The sequence below is a fragment of the Carassius gibelio genome, chromosome A15 (genome assembly GCF_023724105.1).
Source record: "Carassius gibelio isolate Cgi1373 ecotype wild population from Czech Republic chromosome A15, carGib1.2-hapl.c, whole genome shotgun sequence".
In the NCBI taxonomy this organism is placed as follows: Eukaryota; Metazoa; Chordata; class Actinopteri; order Cypriniformes; family Cyprinidae; genus Carassius; species Carassius gibelio.
In genome coordinates this window covers 15610280-15631836 of record NC_068385.1, presented here as the reverse complement: position 1 = coordinate 15631836, position 21557 = coordinate 15610280, and the positions used below count along the sequence as shown (strand labels likewise).

General features: G+C 36.3%; 2 protein-coding genes across 3 annotated transcripts in view; one reads left to right on the top strand and one right to left on the bottom strand.

Annotated features, from left to right (window-relative positions):
* The window catches only part of LOC128029331 (huntingtin-interacting protein 1-like), a 44303-nt gene extending 30953 nt beyond the window's left edge, over nucleotides 1-13350 (bottom strand). The window contains exon 1 of one of the 2 annotated variants that reach the window (XM_052617073.1): nucleotides 12954-13350. In XM_052617073.1, coding sequence (XP_052473033.1) covers nucleotides 12954-13073 — 120 coding nt within the window. In that variant the 5' untranslated portion in view covers nucleotides 13074-13350. Of the gene's footprint in view, nucleotides 1-5181; nucleotides 5550-12953 lie in introns of those variants that run through there. The other variant, XM_052617074.1, reaches the window with a different exon arrangement.
* Nucleotides 13351-17753: 4403 nt separating this feature from the next.
* LOC128029329 (perilipin-2) lies at nucleotides 17754-21491 on the top strand. The gene is made up of 8 exons (XM_052617070.1): nucleotides 17754-17847; nucleotides 17970-18032; nucleotides 18155-18350; nucleotides 18437-18519; nucleotides 18814-19087; nucleotides 19702-19874; nucleotides 20003-20080; nucleotides 20869-21491. The coding sequence occupies exons 2-8, from the start codon at nucleotides 18003-18005 to the stop codon at nucleotides 21220-21222; spliced, it is 1188 nt and encodes a 395-aa protein (XP_052473030.1). The 5' UTR covers nucleotides 17754-17847; nucleotides 17970-18002; the 3' UTR covers nucleotides 21223-21491.
* The last annotated feature ends 66 nt before the right edge of the window (nucleotides 21492-21557 follow it).

The window sequence follows — 21557 nt, the reverse complement described above, 5'->3', positions numbered from 1 at the left end:
CTTAACTCTGTAAAGCCTGACTTATGAAATAATATTCTGAATTTAAATAAATAGAAAAATTCAGACAAACTGTACAGCTAATTTAGTCTGGATAGAGAGCTCATAATTCAAGGAGGAAAAAATAAATAAAATAAGCGAGCAAAAAAAAAATTGTGGCAATTTGGTGCTTACATAAAATGCATCTCTCTCTCTCTATATATATATAAATGCAGCCTTGATGAACATAAGACACTTCGTTAAAAAGTATATATCTTTCATATTTAAATATGGACATTCAAGTAAAATTCAGTTGCTTCAGTCCAGTAATTATTCATCTTGAAATATTACTAACAACATAAGTTATTCTTACATTTTATAAAAATCCTTAAAGATTTCACAGAATATAGTCACATGACCTGAATTGCTTAATTGCTTTATTTCTTCTTGTAAAAACAAGAATGAGTTACTCAATTTCCTACTTCTACATTTCAAAGAAAGCTCCCCAAACAGCTGGTTATGCCACTATTAGTTAATATAATCCCTCGCCTTACAGCAATATCAACCCATTAGACACTTAATTACTGTGGCACTTTTTCTATATTGAACGGACGTAAACTTATGAAGCACAGTCTGTGTGACTGATGATCTGCAAACATCTGTGTTGCAAACCATTCTGACGGTCATGTTGTACAGATCTGCCAAATGCACAGCATCAGTCAAATCGATGAGAGATAGGAGTAATGCACTACAGGGATATTGAGGCCAGCTGTCCTCACGTGACCCATCTGCCTGGAGAGAGACTGTAAGAAAACAGCTCTATTCTTTAACCCATGATGCTCCACAGTTGCATAGGGTGGGAAGCTATTATTTAGAAATAATCAGTGGGCAACAAGTTGAAACCGAACTCTTTTATTTGGGGGTGGGTGAATGTATGCTTGAATGGGGATGAATAGAAAATAAGAGTGTCCAAAATAAAGGAAAGAAAACAGATCACTCTAAATTTTAATGTAGAAGCATGTATTTTCTGTAAAGCTGTTTTGATACTATCTATATTCTGAAAAGTGCTATACAAAACAATCTGAATTGAATTTTCAAAATCTAGTTTTGAGAAAAAAAATAAATAAAAATAAATAAATTAAAAAAAAAAAAAAAAAAAAAAAAAAAAAAAATCACACACACACTATCAACTTGCAAAACAATAAAAAATACTTTAATAGCAACGTTTCGATCGTATGATCGTATGATCTTCATAATGAAGATCATATGATTGAAACGTTGCTTAACCACTTAATATGGAATATAAAACCTAACAAATACTGAATCATTCTGAACAAAAATGGGGTCATTGCCACATCCAGTCAAATCCTGATGCTTGATGTGAGATGATCATCTTAATGTGGACATGTCCATACACTCTCTCGTCTCACAGGGGTCTCCTGATGTCTCTTCTCAATCTTCCCATCTCGGATCATCCTGTCCTGGCCACATCCGGTTGACTGAAGAATGCAGACTCTACCCACAGCCCTCCACAGGGCACTGCGGCCAACACAAACAACTTTCCAAGCTTCCCATTTTGGGTAAACTTACTACTTTGAAGTGGTTCAGAGAATAGTCTAGGAAAAGGATGGCTTGCAGGAGCACTGCTGATAGTGAGCAATGAATGAGGCCTTGGTCTGAGGAGTGGGTGTAAAAACTAAAGTTGAAACAACTAAAAATACCTCTCGACTTCCTGAAGTGGGCCTCTGTTTACACAGGTAGGTCTGAACACCCAGAAAAACACCCTCCAAGAACATACACAGATGTCTCTTTTCCCGATGCCCACACTTAGCCACTTCTGTTTTTTCAGCTAACACAGTCTCCCACACAGCACACCACTCCACCTCTCTTAAAGGTCACAGCAGTGACGCCCCATTCACATGGGGAGTCAGCATCAACGCCTCTCATTTACTTTGAATGGAGTGACATCAAGCATTGCCGGAATTAATTGTGGGTCTGTCGCGTCAGCACAATTGCTTGTGGCAGAAATGTAAAACTTTTCAAGCACCAATGAAGGCATCAGCCAATAAGATCACCTTATGCAAACACCCTGGTGCAGACGCTAGCCAACCATGTTCATGCAACACCAGAAAACGAATGTGATTGGCTGTTGTCACCATGACAGTCGCGTCAGCACCAGGCTTCAGAAACGCCCTTCGTCAAGTGTCCACGCACCATGTGAGTGTATACTGGGAAAGGCAAAAGTGTACTGGGTTATGAAATTACATTTTCTTCCTTTTTTTGATTTGACTCATGTATGATTCAAACTTCCTCTTTCAGGGAACATTCAGTCAACACATAGGGCTCTGGAATGGAAAAAACAACCACCACCATGTCATAACATCACCAGGAAAGTTTTTATAAAAAAAACCAATACCTAGCCAGCAGAATATAGGTCTATTTTTTATATTTATGAGGGTATTTTTTTTTTATATTTTCACTCTGACCAAATACAGCTAATTAACATCAAATGCAAACATATCGTTCATTACTGACGAACAGGTAATTCACACACACTTTATATATCTCTCCAATAACTGCATGTCTGCATTAACAGCTGGCTCAAGCCTCCGTTATGAGCTCTAAAATAATGTTTTGGAATTGAGGCTTGAGATGAGATGCATAAGAAATTAGTCCTACACGCAAGAAAGCCAAGGACGAAAATCTGACAAACATCGAAATACAACGTCTGATCAATATCTTAAGGTGTGGTAACTTACTAGTGTAAGCAGAATAACTGACTTCAGGCTATTGAATTATTGAAAAATAATGGGTGTACATCACATTTTTTCAAATAATTTGATGCTCATGATCAATTATACCTTACAAATTAACACAATAAATGCAATACAACAATTCAACAACACTCATCTTTGAGACAGCAGTTACAGATATCAGACATGCCATGGTCTAAAAGTAAATGTTGTCCATACAATTTAATTTTTTCAATAAAACATTAATATTATTTCCATAATAAATATATATATATATTTGGGCTGTCAAAAATAGCGCGTTAACGACGTTAATTAGTTGTTTGTTGTTAATTACGTCAAATTTTTTAACGCATTTCACGCATGCACAGTGTGACAAATTATTCAGGTCAGGAAAGTCTCGTCGAACTCTGACGATTTCAGCGGAGAGTGCCGCGACAAAAACACCGAAGAAGCTTAAGGTTTTATCCCAGTTACTCTCAAATACATTCATGCCAAGCTCGATAAACAGAGACGACTTTGGTAGTTGATACGCTGGAGCTTCTTCCTGTTATAGCGTCCTGTGTTTCACACTGCGCATGCGCACAACGCCTACATGCAATGCAGCGAAAATTACAGCTGTTTGGAAAAGCATATGCATTTTTACTTGGTTTTACTGGCACTTGAAGCCTTCAGAACGTGAAAATATCGATCCTAAAGTATTGTGGCAGAGCAAATGAACACCTCCCAAAAACAAGAGAGCCCAGAGTGCTGCTTATGTGATGGTGGCGCATGTTTGTGTTTCTGAGTTCATTCTTTCAAGTTTCTCTATGCATAATTTCATAGATATGTGGCTATATTTAACCACTGGTTCACCTAAAACTCTTACACTATCTTTAGTTAAATGGCATGGTTTGATATAGTGCTCAGGTAAATTTTACCTAAGTAAATGTTAAACTTTTAAAATTCAGAAAAAAAGAACCATATATTGATGAATCAATACATGAAAATTATGTATCTGTGTCCTGTTATTTATCTTTTGGTATGCATTTAAGAAAAAAAAATGGTTAGGACTGATTAATCCTGATTAATCCACTGAAAATTATGATTAATTTGATTAAAAAATTTTATCATTTGACAGACCTAATATATATATACATACATACATACAGACATACAAACACACACTTACTTTTACCCTAAAATCTGGTTTAATCTTGCTAAAGGAAACAAGGCTTGTGTTCTAATTTGTCACAGACCAAAAACATCTGCGATGAAGTGGAGCAGGTTTCTGGAAGGGCCTCACAGGCCTTTTAATTTAAGCAAAGGAGCTGAAGATCTCTGACAACAGCACAGCTGAAAGAAACCTTGAGTTTTACGAGCTTGCTGTAAACCTCAAATCCTCTCAAGAAGACAAAGCTCAAAACCAAGAACTGCTCCTGCTTCAGAGCAAATTACATCAATCATTGGCCTTCCAGAAAGCTTGATTTAGCCTCGTGGTCTGTACAAACTATCCCCAGTGGGGCTTCCAGGTCCCCACTCAAGTAAAGACATGTTTTCATGCCATTGTCAAACAGAGCGTGAGGGATTTGAGAACAAGCAGATATCACACACAGAATGTTGATAGCGGACTGAAAGTCAAAGCAAAGAGAAGGACGCAGTGATTCATGTCAAAACAGTGAATCGAGTGTCCAAAAACAGCCTATGTCTCAGATCTCACAAGACCCTAAAGAGACCAACATTAAAGTCCACACTTTAAGTGCTGTGACCCAAAACCCCAGAGTTTGCATTAACTGCACATTTAAAGTGACAGTTCACCCTTAAAAAATAAATAAATAAACCTTATTAAGCGGGCTTTGTTTACTAACCCTATTAACCCTGACTTAAGTTCTTCTACAAAACACAAAAGGTGATGTTAGGGATGATATTCAGGTCTCAGTCACCATTCACGTTCATTGAGTATTTTCTCATGTAATGAAAGTGAATGGTGACTTATTCTGGCTAGCATCTGTTTTTGAAACGCAAATAAACAGTGAGCAAAGTTAGTGAGTAAACAGTGGGTTTAAACGCAATTTATAACTTACTATCCATTTAAGTTGATAAAAACTGTTTTTGTGTCTCTGCTGTTTAAACGCTCAGACATCAGCGGTCCATTTAAACGCATTTTCCCTCCACCAAGGCATATGCTTATATTAGCATTCCTGAAATCCGGGAATGTTGTGGGAAAAGCCTAGTCGAGGAGCCCAAACAATCTAATACTTGCTCAAATGTGCTTTCATATATTTAGCGAGATGCAACTCGCTTAAATGTAACGGTCCAGGGAGTAAACGCTCTAGATCTGAAGTAAATAAACAACAAAACCGTTCCTTCATATCACTCGATACACAACAACCCCTCGAACGGGCACGCGCCAGCCCCCAATACCGCATGAATGCACGAACACCCGCTAAACTTAAAAATTTCGTCGATCACCTACCATTTTATTCGAGTCCATGGTTCAAACGGGGTTACGGACGCGAGGGTGAACCGGTTCCCAGCTCGGGAAGCAGAAGCAGACTGCGAATCCGAGGAGGACGCAGGAACGGTCCGTTAACTCAACATGTGTCCGGTTCAGTATCGAACAGCCCCTCTCTCCTTTCTCCTGATTCCCCCCTCGATTGGCGGATGGCTCGACTCTCAAGAACGCTCTGGAAGAGCCACTGCATGAAGAGCGTTTGTCATAATCGTTTAAGACTCAATATTATGTGACAGGTTCTGAATATAACGCTAGAGGAGGAGTTCTTCGTGCATTGATGTCATTTGCCACAAAAAGCGAGAGCTGAATTATATCAAACGTTACATCACTGAAAAAGAAACAGAAGTGGAAGTGTTTGTATCGCAAGGATGGTGCAACGTCCAGTGAGACGAAAATATCATGATGAATGCTTCTGAAGACAAACAAACTGCACTGGAACTAAATTGCAATAGTACAAACCTCCCATGAGACCCACTGCTGAGGCAAATGCGTTTACGGATGCATTATCTACAGCTGTTTGTTTACTAAATGAGTCGATATATGTAGTTTAACCATCAATGTGCAGAATAGAAGACGTGATTGATGACATCCCAGTGAGGTGCTCTTAAAATACGTGTGCAATGTTAGTGAATGGCTCCCTCATCTGGTTGTGTTTGATGTTGAGGTGAAGCAGCATTATTAAACCAACAGGTGCATGTGTGTAACAGATCTAAAGACACAGGCTTTTAATTCAGAATAGTAAGGATAGAAATAAGTGAGCAAATAATAAATCATTATTAGAAACTTAGTCACTGTATAAAACTTCCCACTTGCACTTTATAAGTGACAAGAACTGTAAATGTAAATTCTGTTCATACTAAATATGCAATGCAGTTTTGTTTCTTTTATTAAAGATCATGTTATCTAATGTTCTCATGGCTCTTTTATATTAAAATGAATTGAAACTAAATTTAAATATAATTTAATGTTTAAAAAAAAAAAGTAAACCAATACAAAAAAAAAATCACAGATGTTTCCGCTATCATATACTAGTATTCGAAATAAATCTCACAAAATGTTTCCACAAAAATATTAAGCATCGCAACCGTTTTCAACATTGATAATAACAAGAAATGTTTCTTGAGCAGCACATCATCATATCAGAATGATTTCTGAAGGATCATGTGACACAGAAGACTGGAGTCATGATGCTTAAAATACAGCTTTGAAATCACAGGAATAAATTATATTTTAAAATATATTAAAATAGAAAACAGTTATTTGAAATAGTAGTAATATTTCACAATATACCGTATTTTCTAGACTATAAGTCGCACTTTTTTTCATAGTTTGGCTATATAAAATACACACATGTATATATTAAAGAAAAATATGTTTTATATTAAATGGATTTATATATAATATAAATTATATGAATATAAAATTTGTAATTATAAATGCATGTAAATATTTTTAAAAAATATATACCGTATGTGTGCATATTTATATATAAATAGTAAATATACAGAGTATACATAAATATATTATGTAGACAAAAACTTTTATAATCATTTGACAGCACTACTAAATACATTTATATTATATTCTCAGAGATGCTGTTCTCTTACATAAATCGCAAATATAAAATCTACTGCAAAATAGATGCCCCAAAAAAGGACACAAGATCAAATGATCTGAACATGATAATGTTTACATAAACTATTCACACCCAAATCACTGAAAAAGGAAAATGGTGGCAGTGGGAAGGGGGGTGTTCTCCAAACAAAGCTTGCTCTAAAGGGCAATCACCTCCTGGTACTATGTGATAGGCCCATCGAGACGGTTTACACTGCCGTGCTTCATTGGTCAAGAATATTCCACCCAGAGAGATGCTATGGCATTGTATATATCTGTGCAGCTCATACTAACCACAAGCCTGGAAACTACAAGCTTACACTCGCCAGTCAATGACAAACCAGTTACTGCCCACTTATATAATGATAATGAACAAAAATAATAAAGTTCCAGTGGATCTGAGCATGCTCGGTCAACCACACCCACAGGACTCTCAAATCTTTTGACCAAGGGATTTTCAGGACTTCTCAAAGACTTCATAAAAAACAGCCATTTCAAATTGCTGAATCATTTTAGCGCTCAAATACCAATTAAAATGCATCATAAAATTATTAAGATCTTAAAAAGTTACTGTAATTTCTGACGACTCAACAAAAAAACAGAAGATAAATGTTTTACAGAAGAAAAAAAACTGTAAGGGGCCATTCACACAGAACACATATTTGTGTCTAAAAATGCGAAATGCAGTGCTCAGGAATGTTTTTTAAAAAGCCCAGCACAGAATGGCTCCTCTGCTATGTTGCCGTCAAATAAAAGGTGCCATGCCAACTTGCTACTGTAAAGAAAACATCACAACACTAGCCGCACATCTGGGATCTCCTGATTGGTCCGCTGTTTTGTAACAGACATTGATGGGTGGCACTGCATGCAGAAGTGGAAATTCGTTTAACTTAAAATGGTGTCTTAAAAATGTGACGCTCATGTGCGAGATGCTAGCCTGTTAATACCAGACTCTGCTACTTCACTTTGCTTCGTAGACAGTACAGAAGCGAAATGAAATTGAGCAGAAGTAGCAAGTCTGACGTAGGCTAGCGAGATGCTGCAAAAGACGCAAACGCAACAGTCATACATCTGCAGCTACATAGAAAAACAATGGAAAGGTAGCACATTAGAATGGAAAAACACTTTCTGTATGAACGGCCCATAAAACACAAACACACACACATGTCAGGTCAAGCATCAAGCTAGGTTTTTCCCATTTGTCAGCTAGAAGTTTTTAATCAGTTAAAATACATTTTAGAATAATCACTTATTCTTTGAGAGTTTGTTGTTCATTTTTACATAAATATATCTGAAATGCTCAATGACGATGGAACATTATGTCCGCCATATTTTTACACTTTATTTTTTACAAGTGATTAGAAATGTTACAGCAGACATTAAGCAGTTATTAAAATCACAAATAAATAAAATCTATTTAGTAAATTTTATTTGGTGCAGACACCAAAACGGGATGTCACATCTTATATACTTACAAAACTTTTTTTTTCTTACTATTTAGCTGAATCAGTAATTAGCACAAATATGGCACTAATGCTTTGGAACAAGATTTATTGTCTTTTATATTATTTATTTTTACTTATCTGATTTACTTGGATTAAGTGAAAATATATTTTTTCCAAAAAATTGCTTTAATTTGAATAACTATAATGCTAAAAAAAAAATTCTCATACAGTATAAATGGGCCTGACTACATTAAAATATACATTTGCCTTTATACTATGGGGATTCATCATAAAGGGGACATATTTAAAGTTAGGCTATGTTTCTGTACACACAATTTGTCACAAAACTAGAAAAGCAACCAACAATCTGCATCTAATTTGACCACATTCCCTGCAGTTATGCATTAATGGTCAGTTTGATAGCAGTATGACACAAACACCGTTTCTAGCACAGACTCTTGGCGGCCCGCCAAACTGCATAGGATTTTTAATCCACAGCGAGCGAATGGAGGCCACATGCCAGGGCCAGTGTTTTCTGCTGTCTCAGGGCTTTTCATACATGCCCTCCTGCTCTCAATGACCCCAACAAACCCTCGTCGTCCTCTGGGCCGCAGGGGGAGCTACAGTAAATGTGCACGTATGAGATAGAAAAAGTTACTTTAACAAGCAAAGAAACAGTCAAATACTAACTTCTGAAAAAAGAAAAACACTAAAAGCTGGTAGGACACTGAAACTACTGAACATAGAAAAAGTGAAATGCTAAAAGTAGAGATTGGCTGCTTAGAGGAAGGTGAGATTACGAGATTGTCTGACTCTGTGAGGGAAAGTCAGAGGGGGGCAAGATTAGGCCCCTCCCAAGAATTCTTCCATGGGCACAGTACCAGCAAAGGAAGGGACACAAGCACCAGAGATGGAGGGTCCTACACTTAACTGCTTTAAAGTGGGATAGATTTGTATAACAAGAAAAGGAAGAGGAGCTATAATGGGACAAACCGTGATGGACCTAAAATAGCATTAAAGCAATAGTTCACTCAAAAAAAAAAAAAAAGAGAGAGAGAGAGATTTGGAGAAATTTAACATTTACTTGCTCACCAGAGGATCCTCTACAGTAAATGGGTGCCGTCAGAATGACAGTCCAAACAGCTAATAAAAACATTACAATAATCCACAAGTAATCCACATTACCCCAGTACATCAATGAACGTTTTGTAAAGCGAAAGGCTGCATGTTTGTAAGAGACAAAACATTAAGGCATTTCTGACTTCTAACCACTGCTTTCAGTCTATTTATAATATTGCTTTCTCGGTCATCTTGTCTGATTCAGGAGAGAAATAAGCACTCTTTACCAGTGAAAACAGTCTAAAACTGTTTTTAACAAATATGTCACTGAATGTTAAGGTGAGGACAACAGGGCTTGTCTTTTTCACTAGAGGAAGTGTTATTATGGATGACAGAAGCATCGTAATGATGGGTTGGTTTCTTACAAACACGCAACTTTTTGCTTCACAAGATGATAGAAGAAGATTCACATAAATGATAGACTGGAGTCGTGTGGATTATTGTGATGTTTTTATCCACAGTTTGGACTCTCAGTCTGACGGCACCCATTCACTGCAGAGGATCCACTGGTGAACAAGTGATGTAATGCTAAATTTATACAATTCTGTTCCGAAGAAGAAACAAACTCATCTACATCTTCGATGGCCTGAGGGTGAGTTGATTTTCAGCTAACTTTTTATGAAAAATTTGAGACCTGAAAAAATGCAAATGACGATGGCCACCTTACAACCTTTTTCACAACTCATTTGACTATGTGATGTGACATATTTCCAAGTGAAACAGGATATTTCGTATTTGGCTTTTAAAAATGTAAGATGGGAAATGTGAATTAATTCGTTTAGCACGTAAAAAGTGCCTACCTACATTGATTTGACTGATCATCTCAAACATTTTGACACAGATGAGCACGATGGCCAGCGTTTTCTTCCACCCTCAATACCACGACTGAGGAGAGACCCTTGAGCAAGGCACCTAACCCCCAACTGCTTCCTGGGTGCAAATATTAAACCATCAAGCTTTCATTTGGACAGAAAAAAACCCCGGAAACAAAGGAAAAACTAATTACTACATTCTGACTGAACGGTTTTATTTGGAAAAACATGCACCAGTGAACAAACTAAATGGGAGCAGTTTTACTTTCACATTGACGGTCTTGAACTTTGCCTGATACGGGATGTTTATAGTGCTTCAGTCTGATTATCAAATGACTTATTCTGGCAACACTCACTTAACATGTTATTTCATCTGTGTGGATTCAGACAGAGGCTGGCCAGAAGTCCCTCTCCTAGACTCCGACCACAACAAAGGTTCCCCGCTTAGATTTCCTCCATATGAAACTCAAGTTAAGAAGACGCTAGTCTCCTAACACCCAGCCACAAGGCAAACCATGCTCATGTCATTACAGAGCACCACACTAACATCCTCTCATTTAAAACAGACTGAACTCACACCACAGAAGGCCTATCAATCTAAACATAGCATTCCAAGTGCAGAAAAGAGACGGGATATTATGGGATCAGACTTCCTCCAGTCAAACTAGCTGATAAGGACCGCTCACAATGGCATTTCCTTCTGAGACCTAATCAGTTTGAGCTGTTTGAAGTGTTATTTTTAGATGTGAACATTCATTTTACGCTTCATAGTTCAACTTTAGCACTCAATGTTTTTGGTTGAATTACAAATCGATCGAATCAATTCGAAAAATAGGAAGAGTCACTGACCCGGTGATCGGTCCTAAAGGAGTTCAAGAGCGCATGCGTCACATGAGTCCCGCTAATCCATGTCACTGTCCTAGTTGTAAACAGGAGGACTGAATATTGCACAAACATGATGCTGCAGATTGCTGACATTGCTATCAAACCAGAAATTAAGTGCATTTTAGTTGCCGCCACAACGTCTAACTCAAGAAACCTTGGCAAGAACGAGGTCATGCTGTTTTTTCAAACACTCTGAAACCCAGCAGTAGGGCAGTCGGCTACAGCTTCATTCGTGTGACCTACTTTTCCTGATTGCGGTGTCTGGATGGGGAGGGGAAAGACCCCCAGAGAAGTGAGAAGAGTGCATGAACAATGAGAATGCATTTCTCTATACTTCACAACGCACTTTGAGCATCAAGCACCCAGATAATGACTGCGTAATTCAATGCATGTGCACTTCAGAAAGGTCACAATAAACAAGAATACACCAAGAATCATAATGCATGACCATCAAACCCAGTGCATTGGTTTTAGTGCTGCATTTCTGAGCTTTTAGATCTGCTCGATGCATGGCCATCAGTTTGGAAACGCAAGACTAAGTGAAACGGGCTTGTATTAATGAGGTAAACCTTTCATATTGCACATTAATGTCATATTATGAAAAACGTCAGCATGTAATTGAATTCTTAATGTCACTTTGTAAAGCATTATCAACATTAGCTTATGCTGACAGGTGCCAGGTAGAACTTTGCTCCTGTCCTGAATCGATGACATTAGACTGTGTGGACTGATAAAATAAAGGTGTGATATGGCCAAAGGTTCATTGAACTGAAAACTGAATTGAACAGGCCATCAGTTATTGTACTGTAAACATGACAGCTTTTATGGTGGAAATAAAAATTATTTTTTTATGGTCTTGAAAATATAAACACACATTATTAGGTGCTTCAGGCACCACACGAAGTGCAGATATTAAGGTAATTTGATGGCAAAAATTGTGCACCTATCAGGTAACCACTATGGGATCCGCTCTGATTTTTGAACACAAAGTGAGAAATCACTTCCAATAGGGTCACATTTTACAAATACATTAAATTAAAAACAAATAATGTCCTTTAACTACCTACTTCATTCCATAGTTTGTCTCTGAGTGCAAGATTTTTTTTTTTTAAAGATGTGGCCAACTGTTTAATATGTATTCCTTTAATAATTAATTTTGTGTTGCTCATAAATTTTAGTATAAAATAAAAAATTAGAAGTAACAGTCTACTAGAGACTACTTTTTCAATTCTGTTAGTATTTATTGGATACCATTACACTGACAAAAATGGTGTAAAAAAATTACTTTGAAACCATTTTTTTGTCAGAAACTGCTACTTAATGTCACAAATAATTACAAAGAAATGGCAAGTAACATTGATTTAAAAAAAAAACAACATTTTGAAGCAGAAAGAATTTATATTTTTTATATTTATATAAAAAAAATCTCCAATAATGTTTTATTTACAAATTTTGGGAAAAAAAAAACTAAAATGTATAGTATTTATTTTTATCTGCAGTATTTATTCCAAAATTGACAAGTATGTGCTAGTATACTATTAGTCACTAGTAAAAACTCCTATACTAGTCATTGTTCAGTCTATACTTGTAACAAATGGCAAACTTGTAAGATTTGAATTGAACTATAAACTACTAAAAATGCATTTGTGACTATTGAGATAAGAAATAATAGCTGATTGTAAAATGTTAACTTTACCACTAGTAAATAAAAGGAATAATAAGTAGCTAGTATCTAACGACTAATAATTGTAGGAATAGACAAAACGTGGCTTGTGGCATACAATGGCATACAATGAGCTTGTTGGCGATGAACTGGCTACATGAAATAACTTGCCCTGTGGTGTTTAGAGTTTCTTACCTGACTACGCTCGAAGTTTTCCTTTTCAGCTTCCAAACTGTTGGCACCGCCAGCGCGACGGCTGAGCACTTTGGGAATGGGGTTGGGGACTTGCTGCATGGAACTCTTGACGCGGTCCATTCTGGAAAGAACATCCAAACTGAGCGAGCGACGGAGACTTCTTAAATTAACATAAATAGAGTGTAGTAAAAAGAGATGAGCACGAAAATTCCAAGCCCTCGTCGTAATCACAAAAGGTCATTTTCTACGTCTGCCGCCCATGAATATCATTCCAGCGCTGTCCGCTGCCTGCGCGAGCACGCAAAACGTGCGTTTCTGCGTACAGATCTGAGAGCGAAGCACAGCAGCGTCAGTTCGCGCGATATACTATAGAAATCAACTCAAGCCCAAAGAGCAGGCTGTCAAAGACTCCTCCCTGAGCTTCAGCACTCTGACTGGAGGAAAACCATTAGCTCCCGCCCTTCAAAACAGTTGTTCTGATTCACACGGTTTACTACAGTCAATATTTCTCAGGGCTGTTTTATTTGATGTTTTTGGTTCAATTTTATTGAACATTAAATAGCATAAGTATAATAAAGTATACTGTGTGTGTGTGTGTGTGTGCGTGTGTGTGTGTGTGTGTGTGTGTGTGTGTGTGTGTGTGTGTATGTGTGTGTGTGTATAAGTAGGCTTAGGCTACAATAAAAATGTTTCTCACTTTGAAAAATTTTAATTGACAAAAAGTTACATTTTTAAAAAAAAGTTAAGATTTTTTTATGATTTTTGGCATTGCCTCAAATTGTTCCAAACCTGTATGAGTGTCTTTTTCCTCTGTTGAACAACAAAAATGTTGGTAGCCAAATAGGTGATGGTAGTCATTTGTTTTCATATATATTTTATTTACATACTGGAAGTCAATGGCTACCGGCAACCGTTTGCTAACATTCTTCAAAATCTTTTGTGTATAACAGAAGAAAAACAAATAATACTTGCAATTCATTATTCAACTTTAGATTGAGTAAAAGATGACAAAATGTTAATTTTGGGGTGAACTATTGCTTTAAGCAGATTGTATGATCTTGCAGATGCATTTATGTTATCACTCGTGACATATAATCATAAGCAATTGCTAACCTTAGAACGATGCTATTGTTTGTTATTTCTCCCTTGACTTTAGACTTATGAGATCTCACTTCTATTCTCTTTGTATTTGCTTCACCAATTAATCAATCACATTGTAATTTTATAAACAAATATGACTGCCGGTTTATTGTCTGCTGATTCCACTTGCATAACTATATTAGCACAGGCACATGAGATCTCTAACTGTGTCCTATCTCTAAATGGGCAGAAGCCAGATTCAATTTCCCTGCGAAGCATATTCTGTCGGATGGCTGAGTCCGAGTTTTGTTTCAATGATTCAGTAGAATGATAGAGTGAAGTCATTTCGGTCTTTGTCCTGAGTGATCATGATCTTTTCAGTTTGTCAGCACAAGATGCCAACAGATCTAAATGATTGCTTTATTATATATACACTGTTCTACATTATGCTAATGTCCCACTTAAAGGAATAGTTCCCCCAAAAATGAATGTATGTTGATAATTTACTCACCCACAGTCCATTCAAGATGAAGATGAGTTTTTTTTTTTTATATAGAAACAGATTTGGGGAAATTTAGCATTACATAACTTACTCACCAAAGGATCATCGGCAGTGAATGGGTGCCGTCAGAATGAGAGTCCAGACAGCTGATAAATAATCCCTAAATAGCCTTTGCTTTCTTTCAGTCAGTGAGCGTCACTGTGTGTCTTTCCAACAACTACAGAACATCATATTTGCTTTTATGGTGTATTATAAAATAGATTCTCCTACATGTACCATCCAGTATAAATAATATAATTTGGTGGCATGATTTGGATGAATGAGGGTAATTCCATATGTTATAGCATTTCTGGTAATTCCTTCTTTACAAATCACTATAATTTTGGGACGTGGAGAGGCTGGCACCGGCTTAATTACTGTTCACTGGATGCTGTTACCGAAATAAAACATCTAAATGTTTGCCCTCTTGTTATTTTCCAACCTGTCAAGGATCCACAATAATCATAGGCTATTTATCATTAAAATATGAAAACAAATTCTGGTTGGTTGTAGACGTCAGTCATAAATTCAGGAAGTATACTGTGGTATGTTTTCTGAAGCACTTAAGTATTCATCATACATTAAATGTATTAATGTTTGTTCCACCAGAGATATTCTTCAAAGAATAAGAAATTGTCAACCAACCTTAGTCTAGCTAGCAGGATACTTACAGAAAATTTCCTTTCTTTTAATTTAGCTACACCTAGTGTTTATACAACGCTACAACACTTATATGACGCACCTATTTCTTGATATGTGTAGGCCTGTTTACAACATAAAAATATAACAAAAGTTTAAGTGTATCAAAAAATTCTGTAGTGAAATTAGGAAATGCTTGCGATCTACAAGCACACCAAACATGATGGAAATGATGGAATTAGTTTTATGTGTCACCAAAGTGCATTCGTGTCCTGCTCAAATACAACAGATAAGATATATTATGATTCTCCAAAAACAAAAACTTTATTCATACGAACATATTTCAGTCAACACACTCTATTACTACAAAGTAAGTGCAAAATACTGCATCCCAGCACACATGACACGATGATGCAATGTGTCTCTCAGTATCTGGTTGACATGACTGTGCATGAAATGTGGTATAACTTTTGTGTCCATGGTGAAAACAAGATGTTCATGCATTGAGTAGTTGGTGTCCTCATGTAATCAACGACACTGTGGTGTTTTATTGGCAGGCATGGTGTACTGGTGTGGTCACTGTGCAGACTCACTGGTTTGATTGAGAGCCAGTGTGAGAGGTCACAGGCCTACAGCAGGGTGTGGCCAAGTGGAAAATAAAGAATCTCAAAAAAATCGCTAGTTTTATTTAAATATAGCTAAAATAGCTCCTTGTCACACACAAAAAAAGTTGCAGCTACAATGAAAAAGTATCTAAGTTTGGTGACATAAATCCCCAAATTGGCAACACTGCTAATAAGGAGAAAAGTTATAGGCTAATTTAATACCTGAATAAATGAATAAATAAATACAAACATGTTAATACATTGATTGTATGACTAATACTGGAAAAGTTGTTTCAATAAATAACATTTTTTTAAACCAGGAGATGAATTTTAGTGTAAATTATACTTAAGAGACAATCTAATAATCACCCATTTAATTACATTTTCTGTAGGTTTTAGGTATTTTATATTCTTCGGGACTGATTTTACCTTAATTTTCCATGTGTTTACACTAAAAGAGCGATGTTGACTTCTTGGGCTGTAACGATGCACCAACAGCCGGCTGAAACTGGATACAAATATGTGACGATTCAAATCGATTGAGATATTAAACTAATCATGATACAACTGGGGTAGACGTTTATATGAATGTATTTCTGATGGGGACTGACTGTCTTTAGAAAAGCAGGTTATTAGATGATATTTTCTTTTGATCTTGTCTCTGTATAATGCATATTAAAGCAGACTTTATAAGTGCAGCACTGCTTTGTTTACAGCAAGGAAATGCTGGATGCTGCTGTTCCATAAGAGCCACCTGCAGTTGGAGAGTGAGTCATTCAGCTGTCTGCTGTTTTTTTCTTGTTAAGATATTTTATATTTTACAGTAATTAAATTAAATTAAATTAAATTAAATTAAATTAAATTAAATTAAATTAAATTAAATTAAATTAAATTAACAGTATTTCAAAAAAATCACTTGTTCTCCTAATTAAAAAAAAAAAATTAGGTACATCTTCTTGTCAATAATCAGACATTCTGATCAAAAAATAGCCTTCTGTAATACGAGGTGATATTTGACTCCTTAAAGTGATTTACAGGTGCGTTTTCTTATTACCTTTGTAATGGTATTTGTTTTATCTTATTTTATTAAAAGTATGTCATCTATGTCAAATTCAAAAATGTATTTAATTAAAACAATATAATAAATAAAAAAATAAGACCAACATATATAATTAGTATAAAAAAATATTTTGTACTACAGAGAAGAACACAAAAGTGGCTTATAGGTACATTTTCAGACATTTAATGAGGCTTAAAAGTGGCATGAGTGCAATAAAATTCATGTTGAGATATTATAGATATAAAATTTGGAGGAAAAACCAACCCAGTCATTCTTTCAGTTGATTCATTTGAACGGCTGATTCATTCAGGAATTAATGACTTTATGAATGGGTTATTTAATACTTTAGTATTAGTAGTGAGAATGAAGCGCAAACAATGATCTTGGCACTCAGCATCTTGGTTAAAATACAGTGGTTGCCAACTTAATTGAAAGAGCACAAAAAGCCTAAGTTTGTTTACATGAAGAGATTTATTCTATTTGTGTTATTTATTTAATTTGTCAGACAGATGACAAAATTTCACAATAACAAAGTCGTTTGTGACGATGGGCTCCTGATAGGGCAAACGTTCAGACTTGTTTGCCCCCCTTCACCTGAACTGACTCTCTGTGTGATCTTTCACGTACATCACTCAGTTATTAAGTCAGTAGAACGGAAGTTGCTGCAATATGTCAGATGCTAATTTTCAGTAATTCTTCACAAGTCACAAGTTTCAGGCGTGAATCGGCTACACAAGCGGCAAGCTGTGAATTCTTTCAACTTAAGTACCAAGAGAATTGTGCATAACCGCTGAATGATCCTTGTAAACACTTTTTATGCCATATCCTACAGTGAAATCCCCGACCTTTGGACTACATCAGTCCTCATGACTCCTATAAAGCCCGGATCCTGCGCTCAATCCTCAACAGAGCACAGAACCTTAAGAGTCAGCTCCTCGATTTAGTTTGCAACCTCAGACAGCACCGCAGGTAAAGAGTTGTTTCTTTATTATTATACTGATATTTAAACCTTTCTTCTTTTCTGAGATGTTATTTACTGGAAATAAAGTCATCTCTATTTTTGTTATGACAGTTTGAATGATCTTTTGCAGATTTTCTGATAACTATACATTACAAAAAGTGACATGGATTCTGTGGACAGTGTGAATAACCAGGTGTGCCATTTTAATCCTCATTTATACAATTTAGACCGTAAAATTAATTGTTAATAGTTCTAAATGGTTATTGTTGGTTAGAATGTCAGTTAATCTGTTCATTCCTGTTTGTTCCTTTCTAGAATGTGTTTGAACGGATAGTTCACCTTCCCTTGTTTATTTCTTCCTATGACTTGGTGTCAAATGTGTACTGTAACACCAAGAACACCCATCCGTACTTGAAGTCTGTGTGTGAGGTGGCTGAGAGTGGTGTGAAATCCATAACCTCAGCTGCTTTTCACGGTGCTTTCCAAATCATCGGCCAGCTAGAGCCTCAGAGTAAGTCGAATGTTGTTTGCAGGTTAAGATCGGGGCTGATTTTAGTGTAAATATGTATTTATCAAAGTTCCTGTGTCTCTCTGTAGTCTCTATGGCAAATGACATGGCATGCAAAGGACTGGATAAGATAGAGAAGACTCTGCCGATCCTACACAAGCCGTCTGATCAGGTATTACATCAACTCTGCTTTTATATGGTCTAAATGTCAAAGTCAGCATGAAAAGTTGCAATCATATTTTCTTCATTTCTTGTGACATATATCCAAATTAAATGGATTCCCAAACAAGAACAGATGTAGGGCAGGGCCTGATCTTGACCATTGGGAGTTGATAGGATCATTGTCAAAGGGAACCAACTAGTCTTATGACTGCAGCACTGTATAGACAGTTTTGATGTCATGTTGACTTTAAGCTTCAATGGTCACCACTCTCCAAGCACTGCTTTAATGGTTCTTCTCTTTAAGATCTTGGCCAGTGCCAAAGAGGCAGTGACAGGAGCAAAGGTAGCTGTCAGCGGTAGCATGAACTGTGCCAAGGAGTCTGTCTCCTTCACCCTCAGTGAAGTGACAGACAGAACACGAGGAGCCGTGGAAAAGACCAAGACCGCGGTGACTGGTGGAGTCCAATCAGTGATGGAGAGCAGGGTGGTCAAACTGATGAGCAGCAGTGTGAACACAGCACTGAGCACATCTGAGACGCTCCTGGAGCAGTACTTACCTGAAACAGAGGAGGACAGAGGTGAGGAGAAGGGAGGGATGGACCGTGTTTACTGGCACTGGGATATTCTGCTGATTTTTAGACTGTGTCTTAAAGTTGCTCAGTTTAAATTCAGCATGAAACAGAAGTTAAAATAGTCTTTTCTTCCCTATTTTGACATATATCCTAGTGAAACAGTTCTTCAAATGAGAAAAAAATATGCATATAAAATTGCTATATATATATATATATAGCCATTTTCAGAGAGTTCAAATAGTGTATGGAATGACATGGGTGTGACTAAATACATTTTTTGGTCTACTATTCCATGAATTGCCCGTAAAAGCCTGTTGAGAACTGCTTGTGATATTCTTGTGATATGCTTCTTGTGAGGTATGGCTTTTTAAGTTACACTGAAAGAATCTGCATACTGTGTGCTCCATTATTAGCATCAAATAGTTCTTGGAAATATTGAATTTTCTGGAAAAGAAATATCAATCCCATTCATGTGTGGAACATCAGATTTAAGCGCATCTCAAAGAGACTGTTGAATAGCAATCTGAAATTAAACGCAACAATAATATTTATAAAATGCCCTTGGAAAATTCTCAAATCTAACAGTTTCTCTGCTTGTCCCTGATTGTAATCTCTCTCAGAAAGTGAAGAGAAGAATTCCAGAGGATTGGAAAATAACAGTGATGCACCCAGTTACTACGTGCGGCTGGGGTCTCTGTCCAGCAGAGTCCGGGACAGGGCTTACCAGAGGGCTGTAGATCAAGTTCATAATGCCAAAGTGTCCATATCTCAGCTGAACCACACGATGGATCTAGTAGGTTCATGAGATCAATTTGGAGATCTTTAATAACAGTCAGAACACTGTCTTCTAATGTAATGTTTTTTATTATGATTTTGTTATTAGATTGAATATAACTGCATAATTTTGATGTGTTTACCCAGAAGCTACATGACAAACTGAGTTCGCTGATGGGCTGGAAGAGTCAGGAAGAAGATGAGATGGTCACACATGAGGCTGAGGTATCCAAGATATCATGTGACTGAAAACTAGGGCTGCACAATAGTGGGGAAAAATGACTTTGCAATATATATATATATATATATATATTTTATACATTTTCACCAGAATGATGTTAATACTTATACTATAGAGGTTTTGTTGTGAAGTGCAAAATAAAAATAATTTTTATGCTGGAAAATTCCTTTTTACGACTTTTTTATTGGCAAAATCCTTTTAGGGCTTAATGATTTAGGAAACTAAAACAAAGATTAGAGTACATTTTACAAGAAAATACTATTTCAGTCATCCTACTTACTTAAACATTTTCTGTTTCTTGCCGTTTTTTGTAATTTTTTGTGAAATGTACAAAATAAAATTAAAGTAAAGCCAACATACAGCAAAAATATTTAGTAAAAAAAATAAAATAAAAAAATAAAGATTTCTTAGGCTACTTTCCCACCAATTCAGTATTTTTCCTTCCTCATATTTTATTTTTATTTTTTAGTTTTTATTGTGATTATTATTAAAACCAAAAGTATTAAACAAAATAAGAAATATATTTTAATTACACAATTGTAGTGTAAAATAATATTTATTTTTACTGTAAAATTACAAAAATATTTATTTATTTATTTTTATTTTGTGGCCAGTCTTGGCGATTTGAAAGTTGCACTATATCATGCAGCCCTACTGAAAGCTATCTCAAAGATACAGGCTGAATTTCTTGTTTTTAGAGACGTGAAGTTCAGTTGCATGGTTGAGTATTTCTCATTCTCTCTTTTGCAAATGTTTTTTTTTTTTCAATCAGCAAATTGAATCACACACATTGACCATTGCCCACTTCCTCAGCCAGCAACTCAAGAGCACATGTGTGGTCTTGGTGTCCAGTCTCAAAGGTCTCCCTCAGCACATCCAGGTTCGGGTCCAGATCTACAGCAGCTTCAGTAAGGTTGCCGCCCTAGAAGGTTTGTCCAACAGCGTTCTCGCCAGCAGTCGATCCCAGCTGAGCAGAATAAGAGATTCCACAGATAACGTCATGGACTACCTGGTCAACAATACACCTCTCAATTGGCTGGTAGGTCCATTTTACCTACGTGTGGAACACGGGAGTGCAGACAGCCCCGAATGTGACAAACCAAGGACCCTTCGAGTCACTGAATAAAGACCGATGAAATTTCAGAATATTAACCATTTGATTCTATCTTAGAAATATATGTGCAATCACACATTCCTGCCAGTAAAAACCTTTTCTTCTTTGAAAGCAGTGATATTTACTGTGATAACAGTCATAATGAATAATATATGTGTCTTTGCTTTCCTATTTTAAACCCGCATATGCCTAATCATTTTAGGTATAAATAGTGCCTTTTTACACACTGTTATCCTTTTATTGTTTGTGTATACATTTCTAATAAAACAATTAACTTATAACATTTTTTTTTTTGTTATATTTCGTTTTCGATAAATCTTTATCAGGAGAGTTGAAATGTTCAGATT

What these genes read in the sequence shown, in the direction of transcription:
- LOC128029329 (XM_052617070.1), top strand. Translation starts at nt 18,003, where the DNA reads ATGGATTCTGTGGACAGTGTGAATAACCAG. An exon ending in TGAAACAGAGGAGGACAGAG is followed by an intron (nt 19,088 to 19,701) that starts GTGAGGAGAAGG and finishes AATCTCTCTCAG; the next exon opens with AAAGTGAAGAGAAGAATTCC. An exon ending in TGGTCACACATGAGGCTGAG is followed by an intron (nt 20,081 to 20,868) that starts GTATCCAAGATA and finishes TTTTTCAATCAG; the next exon opens with CAAATTGAATCACACACATT.